The sequence below is a fragment of the Podarcis erhardii genome, assembly GCF_964252035.2.
Source record: "Podarcis erhardii genome assembly, chromosome: 4".
Taxonomy (NCBI): Eukaryota; Metazoa; Chordata; class Lepidosauria; order Squamata; family Lacertidae; genus Podarcis; species Podarcis erhardii.
Window position 1 is genome coordinate 104199520 of NC_138508.1, and position 16030 is coordinate 104215549.

A 16030-nucleotide genomic window follows, 5' to 3' on the forward strand; every position below is an offset into this window, starting at 1 on the left:
TGTGACAGCCAGGTCATATGACCAAGCTGAACAGGTGTAAGAACCAGCCTAAGTCTTTCCTCTCTGGTCATTTTACACCATCCGGGGCTCAGCCAGCTTCAACCCAGCCAGCTGAGCCCTGGCTGAGCTCGGGAGAGTAAATGACTCTGGTGTAGTTTCAGCTGAACAGGGTTGGGGATTTAACACCAAGCTCAGGCATCCCAAGCTCAGGCACTGAGCTCAGGCATCCTAAACTGCTCATCTTGCCATAGGATTGCCTAATAAATGTACCACCTCTTCAGATTCTAAAATACGAGGAATTAGGATTGCACTCAGCCAAGTAAAAAAAAAAAGACACAAAGCAAGGACAGGGTAGATCATGGTGGCTTTTATTGATGGCAATATTAACAATGGTTTTATTTCATATGTAAAAAGTTTAGCTTCATGGAACTTAAAAAAATGTCTCTGTTGAATACATCCTATAGGTACTCCCTGCTTGTACCAGCCTTCTTTATCAAGTGTCATCCATGAGGCAAAGTGAGACGTCTTGAGCACCAAGGAGAACACTGAGAACTTTTGCCACAACAAATACCTGAAAGAGGAAAAAGGTAACATGGAGATCTCATTGTCATTTGCACTCCATCTCCCATTGTTAATCAACAAAATTAGCAGATGTTGTATAAAAACAGGCTTCAAAAAACTGCAATTTTGTCTCAAATAACTTTTATTTTTTGAGGTAAAGCTGTTTTGACATTATGAGGTAAGACGCACTGTTGATGGATTTTAAAGCACGTTTCAGGAGAAAAGAAAGAACCCAACAGTAGGTTAGATTAACTTAATGAGTGTTCCTCATTAAGTTCAGCGGCCAGGTTGTTCACCGGGGCAAGACAGTCTGAGCATATTACACTGATACTGGTCCAACTGCACTGATTACCAATTAGTTTCCAGGCCCAATTCAAAGTGCTGGTTTTGACCTATAAAGCCTTAAGGACCACAATACCTCAAGGACCGCCTCTTTCCATATGAACCTACCCAGACGCTGAGATCATCTTCCAAGGCCCTCCTCCGTGTGCCTCCTCCTTGAGGTCTGGAGGGTGGAAACACGAGAACAGATCCTTTCTGCAGTGGCTCCCCATCTGTGGATTGCTCTCCCCAGGGAAGTTCGCCTGGCGCCTTCATTATACACCTTTAGGCGCCAGGCAAAAACATTCCTTTTTAACCAGGCCTTTGGTTGACTAACATTCAATGCCCTTTTAAAATGTGCTTTTGTGGGGGAGGGGGGTTGTTCTTTTTTCTTTTGATTATGTATTCTGTGTTTTTATATTGTGATTTTATCCTGTGAACTGCCCTGAGACTTGGGGGTATAGGGCAGTATACTAATTTAATTAATAAAGAAAGAATGCAAAAATCACCACCCACATTCATGTTAGCAATGAACTCCAAAACGGAGAAGTGGATCCACAATTTTGTAGTTTGTGTTTTTCCAGCTCAGGACCATCCCAGGTGCTTCTGATATTGACAGAAGCCCATGTTGCCCTGCTGCCATACTTGGCATCCCAATAAAGCCGGGCATGTCAAGGTGGCAACTGCTGTCTCTAAGCAGCCCAACAGGCTACAGCTCTGAAGAAGAAACATGTCAGGAAAGAAAACACATCAAATAGTGTATTTTCAGTACACTAAATATCAAATATGGAAAAAGAGAAGGGCAGTTTATAACCTTGGAAGATAAATAGATACAAAGGGGACCCACAAGAAAATGTTGCCATATGGATTGCTCCTGTTAAGCCCAAGTTCCAAGCCAGCCATGTCCTGTTTGTGGATATTCCACACTTCCGCTCCCTCTCACCCCTCGTTTCCTCCCCCAGCCTCAAAAACCACTTGCCATTCTGTGTTCTTTGGGCGAGGGCTGTGGCTGTGTGTTTCTCCATTGATGGGAGCTTCAGGCTGAGAACATGTGACGCCATTGTCCACACAGCTCCACTGGCTGCCCACCTGCCACCAAGACAGGCTCAAGGTTCCTGTGCACCTCAGGATCACCTGATATTCCAGCTCTATCACTGAGATCATTTTGCGTCTTTGGTCGTTGGTGAGACTCATTTGACAACAACAAGAAATCAAGCCATCGGCCATCGGCCCAATCCTGTGGAACAGCCTGCCTTTTTAAAATTTACTGGGAAATCTTCTATCATCACCACTGGAGTTAGTGGGAAATTTACTGGTATCAACTTTCCTTTATATTTTGCCCATATCTCAATGATGTTCCTTAATAAGGGATTTTCAGTATTATCCCAACACTGCCTATTTGGTTTGATGAAAAATCTATTCACTAACTTCTCCCTCATTTCCTGTGTACCACTCTCTAACCATTCTAACTCTCCTTGTTCTATTATCTCGTCTATGATATATCTTAACTCATTTGCTATATAATATAACTATGTTGGGAAGACCCAGTCCACCTATTTTCTGGGGTTTATACCCCATCTTCTTTTATTAATTCTGGGTTTCTTATCCCCATTACAGATTTATTAATCATACGTTGCTAACCCTTTATCTCTGTCTCCAATATCTTAATTGGTAACATTATAAATAAAAAATATTATTCTAGACAAAATTTTAATTATCACTATTCTTCCAAACCATGAAAGATTAATTTTCTAATATTCCTTCAGCTTTTCCTTAATTTCAGTCATTAATTTGTTAAAATTCTCTTGTTCTAAATTTTCTAAGTTTCTTGTTATATTTATTCCCAGATACTTTATTACATTTCTTAATTTTATATCTATTTTATTTTTCTTCAAAAAAATGTTTTTCATCTTCACCATAATTAAATATCATCATCTCTGATTTGGACCAATTAATTCACAACCCTGTTATTTCTCCATTTTTTTCCCCAAATGTGCTTCTATTACCTGCATATTTTCCAGTGGATTTTCAGTTGTTAGCAAGGTGTCATCTGCAAATAAGCTTATCTTCTCCTTTCCTTTACTGCTTATTCCTTTCATATTTCCATCTTCTCTAATTACATTGGCCAGAGTTTCACTGACCAATACAAATAAGATTGGGAAAAGGGGGCATCTTTGCCTTGTACCTCAGGTTGTGTTATTTGTTCTGTTATACTATCGTTCACCATGACATATGCCTTGTTCCTCAAGTCTAAATCTAATCCTTTAAATCATTCTCCAAATCCTAAACTTTCTATAATCATTTTTAACACTGGTCATTCTACACAGTCCTATTAAACTAGACATCTGTCTTCCTCCTATAAAGCCACATTGGTTTTTATTTATAGATGAAAGTGTTCATCCTTTTTGTCATTATTGTTGTCAATATTTTAGCATCTTGATTTACTAGGGAAATTGGCCTATACGATTCTGGGTCTTTCAAATCTTTTCCTGGTTTTGGAATTAAGATAATTATTGATTGTTCCCACAATGGTGGGCTCCTCTCACCCTCTATTATTGAATTATATAATACTTTTAATTTAGGAAACAGTATTTTTAAAAAATACCTTATAATATTCTGTTCCCATACTCCTGGGGTTTCCCACCTTTTAGTTTCCCTATAATTTCTGCTGTGATATATTTTCATGATACAGAGATATATAAATATTTTAAATAAATAATAAATAAATAAACTGCAACCAATCGACACTAGCATAGATTTATACTGTTAATTAATATAAAGTCCTAGACCAATCAATTCCATGGTTGCCATGTACTGGCTTTAGTCACATTTTTTTATCCGCAGACCCAGTGGTGGGTAATCTTTTTGGCAAGTATTTCTCAAATCAAGTATCTCACCATTTATATTGAGCCGCTTTGTGGTTTGGTGTGGTTTTTAGCATCTACTGAACAGAGAAGAATCCAGGCAAGATCATGCTTTGCCTGGCGCCTTCACTGTACACCTTTAGGCGCCAGGCAAAAACCTTCCTTTTCAACCAGGCCTTTGCCTGACTTGATCTACATCCTATACCCTTTTTTAAAATGCTGGCTGTTTTGAGGGTTTTTATTGGGTTGTTGGTTTTGTTTTGATTTTATGTATTTGATATTTTATGTGAACCACCCTGAGACCTTCGGGTACAGGATGGTATAGAAAAAAACAAACAAAACAAACAAAATGCTTTAGCCAGGTCCACCACATTTGCCTCAGATACCCATTCCTTTTCAGAGATTATCTCCGCGACTAGTAATTTTTAGCTGACTCAAAAGAGTAGCCCCATCAGTGCAAATTGCTAGACAGCCCCGCAGCATCAGGTAAGTTCCAACAGAACTTCAGTGAGTTATTCTCTTATTCCAGGAAGTGATAAATGTTTGCACAACCAAATATTAAACGGTTTTGTGCACGACCCTCACCGCCCCTTCACCCTGCATGACCATCATCAGTATTTACCCATTATCAGTTCCTAGCTCTTGGAGGTTGATAAAACTGTTGAGTTGGCCGTGTTGACCGCCGGGGCTGTCCATCACCACCTCTTCGGAATTCTAAAGTTTGTTCATAAGCCAATTCTTCCTCTTCCTGCAGGTAAACAACATTATTTAAAAGTGTGCACTGACAGAATTATACAGAAAGAAGTTCCCTTTCTAGGCAAAAAGATCTTTAGCTAAAATGGCCCTTACAAGAATGGCTGGGCCAGATCACACTAATGTTTTCTTAAGGACAGAAGCCTGAGAAGTGAAATCTGGTTACTGGAAACAGCAGGGAGAGGCTGTATGTGTAGCAAGGAATCGTATAGATAGAACATCTTTCCCCCAAAAAGTCTACACAAACTAATCTGCAAAAAAGGGCCAGAAAAGTGACTAGTGGGACTTTTAATGATTAAAAACATGGCATTGGAGTGACAAGTACTTAATGTGCGAGATCCAACACAGAAGCATCAAAGATGAAATGAAAACGTGAAACAGAAAAATGTTACTACTCTTTCTGTAGGAACCCTATCTGTGATATAATGTCCGTAATGAATAAATAGACAAGCTCTGAAAACTAACTATATGTATGTCCCACACTACTTTGAGGTTGGCTCAGAGTGATTAGCTAGCATGGTGCACAAGTTAATGACACATTAGAATTGAGAAGACCTAGCATTGAAACTCCTTCTGTGAGCTCAGATCAGTCACACATTCTTACTCTGGCCTACCTCACAGAGTTGTGAAAATAAATGGAGTGCAGACAGGGGGCAACCATATACTGTATGTTGCTTTGAGCTCTTCGGAGGAAAGGTGGAACACACATAAACAAAATCATAGAATCATAGAAATGTAAAGTTGAAAGGGACCTGAGGGTCATCTAGTCCAACCCCCTGAAAAGCAGGAATCTCAACGAAATCATATGTGACAGAAGGGCATTCAGCAGCAAGCACTTAAAAAACTAATACTAATTATAGTTTTTTGGCCGTAAATTGTTGCTCCTTACTGAATTGGAAGCTCACCATGACAATCCCCATAGTCATGCCCCAAAAAGAATCCCAAAATGTAATGTGTTCTGTTGATGCCTTCATAGATAGATGATAGATACAGAGATACTGTAGAATGTAGATGATAGATAGATACAGTGCTTTGGGGGGGTCACAGAGGTCGCATAATCCTAAACATTTTGTGAATCTAAGTCTGGCCTCATTGAGGGGCAGTATTTCAATATGAGTAGGAAAACGAGAGTACCCCTAAACATTTTTTTAGATTTTTTGGATAGATAATAGATAGATAGATGATAGATAGATAGATAGCTGATAGATAGATAGCTGATAGATAGATAGATAGATAGATAGATAGATAGATAGATAGATGATAGATAGATAGATAGATAGATAGATAGATAGATAGATAAGATTAGATAGATAGATAGATAGATAGATAGATAGATAGAGATAAGAACACACAAGAGTTCATAGCATTTGTATGTACTATTTATGAGGCTCAGAATGACTGCAATCCTATGTAGTTTCTGGAGGAAATTCCATTGAACACTCGGGTGCTTACTGCTCACTGCAAGTGTAAAACACTGGCTTGCAAGACACACTAAGCCTTGCCTTAGCGAGACCATGCAAGCATGTGGGTTCCCAAAGAAGATAAATTCTGCAGGGATTAGCTGCTCTACAGACTTCCTAGTTGTCAACTCCCTGCTGCAGCCAGTTCCAGCAGGGAGACAAAGATATGGTGCTGACAGCACAGCCTCCTTGTCAAGCCCTGCTGGGATCCGCTGCACGGAGTTCCTGACTGCACAAAGCAGGCCTTGCTGTAAGTGCCAATCAGCTAAAGGTCATAGTGACCTCAGGAGATTGACACAAAATGGGGGTGGGAGTTGGTGGAGCTCAGGATGTGGTCTCCTGGTTGGATCTTGTTTCCCCACCTGTAACATAGACTGTATATTAGATTGAAGTATCACAAGTCAATTGAAGTCTGGTCCAGAATACCATTTGTGTTTCTTTTTCACAATCTGTGCAAATTTCTCACTCCAGCTACACTAGGTGGAGGTTAAGATTGTAAGGGGAAAGAGGAGCAGTAGGCATTTCTATCAGTGCTTTTTTGTACAAACTCACATGTTTTGCTATGACATTAGAGACACCTCTTGTTCACATCATTTATAGAAAGAACTAGCAGGGATAAATGGAACAAGGATTGAACAGCATGGGGGGAAATAGGAACACCTGGCCCTATTTTTATTTCAAAGCCAGTTCAGTTCTCCTAGTGTAAAGGAAAAAACCAAAACATATTAAGTAGAAGATTTCTCACCTTTAACCTTCTGATACCCTTTTAAAGTGTCAGCAGCTCTTTCAACAGATGTTACATATAACAACTGCAATAGCTATCACCACTGAGCATGAATTTAAATTTAAACTTGAATTTTTGGCCTCCCATCTGCTTCCCCACCTCTTATTTTAAATTATAGTACAACCTCTTGTCAGAAAGATTAAAAGCAAAGAAAAGAGGAGGAAATTAGTAAGTGACCTAAAAAGCTAGCTCATAGTTGCTAGAATAAGACTTCCCATTATTCTAAATGCAGGTTAAAATGCAGCTCTATCCTTTTCTTGCTGTGCTTAAAGCACATGTGTATGTTTTAGTCTACACTTTTTCCAGGTGGCTCAAACCTTTTGGTTATGATTGGGCCAGGGGTGTGGAACTGCATTTGGCCTGTGGGGGAGCACCCTGGCATTCCTCTGCAGCAGCGCAAACTGGGATACAAAGGAAAAGCCAAGCAAGGCTTAGAAGCTCAAGTCCTGGTTTGGCAAGGCATAGCTGTGTCATGAATTCCCTATGGGGAACTCTCTAAGGAAGCTGATGCTGGTGCCTTTGCTCTCACTACAAGGGTGAGAGCAAGCCTGCATTGCCAATAAACCCTCAGGTGCACACAATATGGCTCACGACTGTGAGCTAACAGCAATGTCCCTACCTGTCCCACATCTGACATCACATATGATGGGAGGTGTTGGGTAGGTATGTGTGGTTTCATGGAACTGGTTAGCAGACCTAATGAGGCCCACAACCCAGAGGTTCCCCAGCCCTGGCATAGGTGTTGCCCTACACCTCGCTTCAGATATTTGAAAGGGAATTGCACGTGCTACACTCTCAGATAAGGTTAACAAGAGACTTTGGGACCATGCTAAATCAAGTGGGGGTTGGCAGTGGAGCTGGTCTGCAGTCATACCTCATTTCTGACCAAACATAGTACTGTTATTGAAGCTGTTTATGACCGGATGTGCTTCAAATAAAGTAGCCCCAAGTGAACTTGTCAAATGCCCTCTCGGCATCCGCCAAAGACCATCAGCAGCAAAAGTGTATTCTCCACAGTTGCTATTAAGCCATGTGAATGCTTTGCTAAGACAATGGTTAAGAATGAGCTTAGGACATAGATTTCAGCCTGCCTTTGTAAATCAGATCAGACATTAGCTTGAGCAGAAAAACTTGGTTTCCTCTCATCGGAATGACTGGGGCTCTTGTAAGACTCTTGTATCTTGCCTAAGACTCTGAAGAGCTGCAGATGTGCCCCAAACCTTTTCCCAAAGCTACATTGTCCAGTGAAGCAGATAGGTTTCTGGCACAGTGGCAGCTAGACCATTCTGTGGCACATATCATGTCCATCTAGCGAGTGAGAAGTTTCTTACCACACTGACCAGCAAAGTACTATGCCAGTTCACAGCTACATTCTTGGGGCTCTCATTGCAGATGAAAAGAGGAAGCTCATACTGGAATAGGCTGTTCTAAGAAGAGGGCCATAATTGCCTGGGTCATTATGGCCATGGCCTCCCACAACTGGCTTGTTCGTGGCAGATTAGCTCAAATTCAAAAGGTGTAGACTTTGAGGAAGCACAGACAATCTTTCTGTAGGAGATCACTTGTTCAGTTGTTTTACCAGCACGAATTGAATGCAGAATGCAGATAACTCTGATTAAAAACAAACTTGGGGAGTGAATAGGTAGAGCTTGATCCTTTTTTGGTCTGCAAGCTTTGCAGCCTCTCAGAGAACTGAGAAGGATTTCTTCTAACTGGGAAAGTTCAGGCTAACAGGGTAAATGCTTACAATTCTTTGTCAGATTGTTTCCATTTCTACTGTATTTTTTGCACCATAACACTCACTTTTTTCCTTCTAAAAAGTAAGGGGAAATGTCTGTGTGTGTTATGGAGGGAATGCCTACGGGTGGCATGCCTACGGATTTTCCTCCTCTAAAAACTACGTGCGTGTTATGGTCGGGTGCGTGTTATAGAGCGAAAAATACAGTAATTTAAAACTAAAGGTTGCATTTCACTAGGCTTTCTAAAGCTCAATATGTTTTGCTAAGAGGGACGCGGGTGGCGCTGTGGATTAAACCACAGAACCTAGGACTTGCCGATCAGAAGGTCGGCAGTTCGAATCCCCATGATGGGGTGAGCTCCTGTTGTTCGGTCCCTGCTCCTGCCAACCTAGCAGTTCAAAAGCACATCAAAAGTGCAAGTAGATAAATAGGTACTGCTCTGGCAGGAAGGTAAACGGTGTTTCCATGCACTGCTCTGGTTCACCAGAAGCGGCTTAGTCATGCTGGCCACATGACCTGGAAGCTGTACGTCGGTTCCCTCGGCCAATAAAGCGAGATGAACGCTGCAACCCCAGAGTCGTTCACGACTGGACCTAATGGTCAGGGGTCCCTTTACCTTTACCTATGTTTTGCTAGTTAACCTACATGTTCAGAAGTAAGCAGCACAGAGCTCAAAGGAGCTTAGCCCCAAGTTAAGTATAGAAACAACTGCAGTTGTGTCATAATTCTTTTTAGTTTAATGGAATAAAAATCCTAAATACCGTATTTTTTGCACCATAACACTCACTTTTTTCCTCCTAGAAAGTAAGGGGAAATGTCTGTGCGTGTTATGGAGGGAATGCCTACGGGTGGCATGCCTACGGATTTTCCTCCTCTAAAAACTACGTGCGTGTTATGGTCGGGTGCGTGTTATAGAGCGAAAAATACGGTAGTTGAAAGGGTGGGGGGTGTCAAAAATTGTGGAATTAATACCAGCTGTCAAATAAATCACATGAATGATTCATATACTCATCAATCTATGTAACTGGCAACACAATCACATTAAGATTCTTGCTGTTTAGTCAGAAATAATCCCTAGGGAGCCAGCAGCCAATGGGCCAGAACCAGCCTCCTCAACAGGTCCAAACAGGATGTTTTGGACCACTGCTCTCTTAGGATACTGCTTGAAACTACTTGGGAAAGGCAAAGGACAAGGGAAGGTATCCAGAGCACCTTCAAGTGATTGTTCCCAATGGTGATTCTGCATCCCTTGCCATTTCTGTCACAAAAGGTGAGGGAAGCGGGATATGCCGGGAACTACTGGGAACTACTACCTCAAGGTTCCTGGAACACCATGAAGCTGTGGTTCTCAAAGGACCAGCAGCCTCTTCTATTGTGGGGGGGGACGGGACTGGGAGGCCGTGGAGATCTCATTCTGTCTCATTGCTGCCCTGGTGATTGGGAACAGCTGAACAGCCGCACCTACCTTTGTCTTGGCCAAGACTATCACTTGAGTGTGGTCCCTTGCACCAAGACAGAAAAAAGGTTACCTACCCCTAAATCACAAACTGAGTTATGTAACTCTGTCAGGTAATATCTGTGCTGGTAATTGCGTGAATATTGTCGCACTATCATGATGTAGCTATATGTTACAGCTGACTAGTAGAAAGTGGTTCTTAAGGCCAGTGATAATTTGTTGACCCATCACTAGTTATTCAAGAGGAAAGCACTACCAGATGTCTCCTGTACATGCCCTTCTGGCTGCAGAACTATCACTGCACTACCTGTTGGTGAAGGTGACAAAAACCTCTACCTGCAGCATCTCCTAATAGAGGAATAGGTAGGGGAAAGCACAAGGGTCCACCTGCCAGAGTAATGAAGTATGGTTCAGGTGGTCTGCTGGGTCAGTTTCTTTCACAGCAATATAAATCACCACAGGAATGATAACATTAGGTACACACCAGTTCCACAACTCCAGTGTAAGGGCAGGAGAATCCTTGAACCAGTTTGCTTGTTTATATGGAACACTGTCAGAGGCCACTTGGATGGTATGGCTCCAAAAGGAGAACCTGAAGACTCTGGTGATGGCCAGTAGTTCATGGGAATGTATGAGAAGCCTTGGCTCTACTCAGGAACACACCACATTGACCATAAGTCCCACAATGTGCCCCCACCCCACACAAAAGTGAGTGTTTGTGGCAACTACAGCAGTCAAGGACTGAGGGGTGAAAGAGCAGTACAAGTCGATCATCTGCATTCACCACAAGGAGCACTGAACTCCCAAAGGTGGAAGAAGACATTTGGCATGGGAGCCCACTCCCTGCTGGAACATATCTAGGAGCCAATGCTAAAGAAGGTGCCTCTTCAAACAGATGAAGAGGTGACACAGTTGAAGTCATTGATCCTAGGCACTTTGGCAGCTGGCTGTGTGAGCAGGTCCAGAAACCACACTGGTAGCCAATACAATAAGGTTTTGAGGTATGCTAGAGGCCAGATGTGCATGACCATCCAAATAGCATGTGGGAAGAAGTCACACATTCTATGAATGCTCTGGGGGCCATGGCCAGTAGAAATAGGAGGAGTTGGAAGCAATGGTCTCCCCGAGGATGTGCAGGATGTGATGTTTGTGTCAGATCGCTATGTGGAAGTACATATCTTCAAGTCTATGGGTTCAAATTCCCAACATAAAGGAATGGAAGGATGCTGGCAATCCTGAATTTCCTTGGTCTCATGAAGGAATTATGTCAAGAAGGTCTACAATTGTCTAGAGGCATCGACCTTTCTCAGGATAGTGAACAGAAGTCCTGAAGTCTCAAGGCATCAGATAATGATTCCATTGTCTCCTTTCAGAGGAGGGTTCTGATCCATCTCTCTTAAGAGGAGACAAAGGTTTTGAACAGGAAATATCATCTCCAGGAAGCAAGAAAAAGTCAACTGCATATTGCATGTGAACCATGGTGACAGTATGCCACCAGTAGGCCAAGTAGAAGTGCCAGAGTCTGGTCCCAAATGCTGGTGGGTATAGCTCCCAACTATGACATGTCACAAGTCAAAACAGATGCTTGGGATATCTGCTGCCCTGGGATGGTTAGATAACTGAACTTCACAGATGGGAACGACCTCTTGGATCAAAGTGAAGATGACTAACAGGATAATTGTGCCTCTGTTGGTTGAGATACAGGACATCTGGAGAAACCTCCATGACAAGGGCATATGGAACACTGTGGGCCTAGGTATGGAGCTTCGGTACAGAATGTCACATTAGTTTTAGAACTGATGAGTCCCTTCCCACTGAAAGGCAGGCCTTCAGTGTGGGATCAGGCATCCTGGTTATGCCGCACTTAGTTTAGCAAAGTATGGAAGCAGAGGGCAACAGCACCTGCCATGGCCTACAATCTACCATATGTTTGGAGGCATAGATTTGTCAGACCACAGATCTCATATTGAAAGATTTATATTAACTCCCTGTGGCCCAAAGGATATCTGCTCCTGTAATGATATTATGGTGCTAAGTGTCCCCGTCCCTGACAAAAATGGCTCATGCCTTGGATGCATCTACAAAAGTCCCCTGATGAGCTGCAGTGTTAATGGTATGGCAGGGAGCAAGAGTACTGATACCAATGGGACTTCTTGACAATGGGATCCCACAGATACTTTCTCAAGTATTATAGTGAGTGTAAATAGTCTCTGGATGTCCAAGATCTAGAAGACAACTTCTTTGATCCCAGAAAGCTACAAGCAAAATGTGGTATACAACTATGCCAAAAAGAGAGCAAACACCAGGCTCAGACACAAGAGAGTCAGAATGACAAGATAGTATCGTTCCTTCTGGGGGTTATATAATCCTTGATCCCTCTTTCATACATCAACCTGATGACCTAGACTTCAACTGAGTCCTTTTAATGCAACATGTATAGTAGGACTGGGGACCAAACAAGGGCAGATCAGAGTTAGCCTATCTAGGACTGGCTGAGAAGAAAATGAAATTTGGGTTTCTTGCATAGTCTCAGATAGAAATGTTCCTGAGATGCAAACATATCCCTTTATCTTCTTTCTTAGGTTCTGAAGCACAAGAACAGAAAGATTGCTTAGCTTTGGATTTCTACAGCTGATGAACCAGGCCATGACCCCATTTGATGTTGAGGAACTAAATGTGTGGTATTTTCCACACCCATCATCAGTACTGAAGTAGTAACTGCCATGCTCAAATTTGAGAATGGGTCAAGTCCCTAAGGTGTGGTGTTGTAGGCATGTCAAAGGAAACTCGTGACCTCTCAATCTGAAAAAACAGTTTGCTGTCAACAACAAAATGAATGGAACCAAAGTAGAGAAATGCCAAAGGTTGTGGCGGTTGGAAATCTTGGCATCAGTGTCAAGCACCAAGGAGGCTTGCTCTCACAATGTCACATGGTAAACGGCATGAGTGGTTTTGGTGTGCCTGGTGGAAATGCTGGCAATGGCTGGGTACATGTCCACTCTTTGTCCCTCAACAAGACATTCATGCCCATCAGTGGAGGGTGGAATGCTACCAAAAGCAAATACGGCCAAAAGGCCACCCATTGCATCATAGGCTCTGCTGGGGGGCAGCGAAGGTGTCAATCAGTGCAGAATGGACCAAAATAAAATAACATAAATGGACAGAAAAAAATAAACTGTAGAAGAGAACGTAAATGAAGGAAGAGATGCCGTTTCCTGCTGCAATGAGGCATTTTAGATTAAAAATGTCTGCTCTTCCTGCTCTTCCTTTGTCGTTTTAGTGCTGTTAAGATTGGGTTTTCCACGTTTCCATGACATTGTTTGATGTCAAAGTATGTATGTTACATTAGCAGATTGTTTTTCCTTTTTAAAACAACATTCTTTTCTTGTTTAAAAATTGAAGCTTTTTTTTGGGTAATTAAAAGAGGAGGAACAAAGACGACTCAGAATCTTGGTGTAAGTCACAAATTGATGGAGGATTAATTTTTAATGAATAAAATTATTTGAGGATGTAACCAATGAGAACCAGATTTTAAATGATTTTTTTTATTTTAGGGAAAGGGCCTTCTTCTCTTTCTCGACCTTTATCTTACAACTTCTAGTTCACATGGGATTTTCCTCCAGTGACATTTTCCTCTCCAAACCCACCTTCTATGAAGGCAGGAACAGTGGTTTGGTGTTTTGGAGAAATGAAGAATCAATCTATGCTTTTATTGGGCACACTGCTTTGTTCGCTAAGAGGAGACTTGTATTCCTTCCAGGTCAGGTCTCAAAGATGATAGTTTTCTTCAGTTTTTTCCTTTTTTTCTGTTTCCTTTTTTATTCTTCCTGATCCTTGTGGACTACATTTGCTCAGGAATCTTCTAATGGAAAACAGTAGACCTCACCCAAGAAAGTCTGGTAAATAAGGATGTTTTGATTAACATTTTCTCAATTTCCAATAATTTATTTACTCATTGTTCCACAAAGTCTTTACATCTATCTCCTACATGTCATCTTAATCTTAAGCAGTTAATGCAACCAGCTATATTTTCCCCCTATTTAATGTTTGTAGTAGCCCCACTGAAATTGTTTCATCTATTGTATTGCATTCATATCTATTTAATTTAGTGCTTATTTTTCATCATGTTTGCAATGAATATTTCCAATTTTTCACCACTTGTCAGTTGTTTTTCTTTTTGGTGTGGTTCTGGTCTTTGCTCACTATCCATATGCTCACTAGAGCAAACTAATGTAGACTTATTTGAAAACCTGTTTTCCAAAGATAGGTTTGGAGCCTAATGCTTTCTTCTGGCAGGGGTTGGAGGTCATGTCCATTAACATTTCAATCATTCTAATGGCTCTGACACATGATGCTTTCATATTTAAATCATTCTAGCAGTCAGAATGAGAATATGAAATATCAAGGCTCTCATTGTGAAGAAAGGATAACAATTGTTTGCAAGTGATTGGTTAGAAATCCAACTATTGTTCCTCTGGCACAGTTCATAAGTGCTGTCCTTTTCCAAAACAATTTGTTCACTTTGACAAAACATTTAGGGGTTTAAGTTTTGTTTTTGCAAAAGTAATGCACTGCTGTCCACATACCCATAATATCAATAAATTATCACATTTCAGCACAAATATGAATGCTGCCTCATAATCCTCTCACACACTTCCACCGGTAACATGGTTTTCACTGGCTATTCCTATGTCTCACACAGGGAACAATACTTTTCTCCACAACAGGTCTTTTGACCTGAATAATATCAAGTCGCCAAGATACTGGCTGTATTTGAATGTCATGCTAAACCAGAGTTTAATGCACTGTGAAAGGGCTTAGCCTCCTCCTAAGTTGACATGCTCCTCTTGCCTTCCCTTCTCCTTCCTACAAGGCTGAGATTTGTTTGAAAGCTCCTGCTTTTGGTTTTTGTTCAGTGCAGCCTCCCATGTCTTCCATACAAGGAACTGTAATTGAAACTGGCTTATTTTTTAGCTCCAAGTGACACAAGAAACTGTGATATCCTAAAGAAAAAGGAGAAGCTTCGGAAATCCTCCTTTTGAACTTATGGGATGATAGGAGAAGTGTGCAAACACTGGATGAGTCTAGGACTATTCTCCACATACTAAAACACAGTTCAGCCTGACATCCAAATGTGGTTCATTTATGATGTAGTCAACAAGTTAGAAAAGGCTCCATCTCAAAACTCAATAAACTCTTCTCCCAATGTCTTAAAGATTAAAACAAGTATGCTTTCAAAAGGATAAAGCTACTGATTTTTTTAGATCTCTCTGAAAAGCAAACAGAACTGAATTAAAGCTAGAAAGGACTTGTAATTTATACTTGAAGGAATTCAATCAAATAAACCATCTTGTTTTGCGTACTAGACTAATTCTGACTTCAGGCTGTTCACAGCTTATGCCTATACTAAGTGTTATTTGACATGATTGGGAGTCTATGCTCATAACAGACTCCAAAATGAAATAGCTTTCAGAATGGAATACCTTCCACCTGAAAAAATGAACCCTTTTTGAATCAATGTTGAATCAATGTGTTAGGTCCAAACAGCTAGCCTATATAACATTGGATAATATGCCTTTGTACTGGGGAGTGTTGTGGGATGAAGTGAAGCACAAATACTGAAAATAATGAGATATTTTGTTCAAATTCCTTTATTTATATGATGCACTGCTACATCTCTCATCCCCTAACTGCTGCCTCGTAGAGAAGGCCCAGAAAAATAAATAAAAGATGTGTTCATGCACATGTACCTGCATGTGTGTTTTGTGCATGAAGAGTGTGTGGTTGTTAAATCTGGGTAAACATTGAAAAAATATGTGATGAAATATTTTCTAATTTTTAAAGCAAGCAAAGTTTTTAAATATACTGCTATTAATTGCTGATTATGCCCTCAAAATGTTTTCTAGTGACCATTTAAGACAATCTATAAGGCAATCTATCCCATTTACTCTAGAGGTGTAAAATTCAAAACCTGTCAACCTTCATATTCCTATTGACACGCGAAACAAACAGCTGTTTCAAAATATGCATACCATTTTTTAAAGAAAAAAAGAAGCTAACATGCATAACAAAAAGCTTTTTTCAGCCTCAGT

The 16030-nt window shown here is 41.0% G+C and overlaps 1 protein-coding gene across 5 annotated transcripts in view; it reads right to left on the minus strand.

Annotated features, from left to right (window-relative positions):
- Positions 1-347: 347 nt before the first annotated feature.
- The window catches only part of TDRD3 (tudor domain containing 3), a 66595-nt gene continuing 50912 nt past the window's right edge, over positions 348-16030 (minus strand). For all 5 annotated transcript variants that reach the window (XM_081858096.1, XM_081858097.1, XM_081858098.1 and 2 more), the window contains 2 exons: positions 4369-4494; positions 348-571 (listed from right to left, as the gene is read on the minus strand). In XM_081858096.1, the coding sequence (XP_081714222.1) occupies positions 4375-4494 (120 nt within the window). In that variant the 3' untranslated portion in view covers positions 348-571; positions 4369-4374. The remainder of the gene's footprint in view (positions 572-4368; positions 4495-16030) is intronic.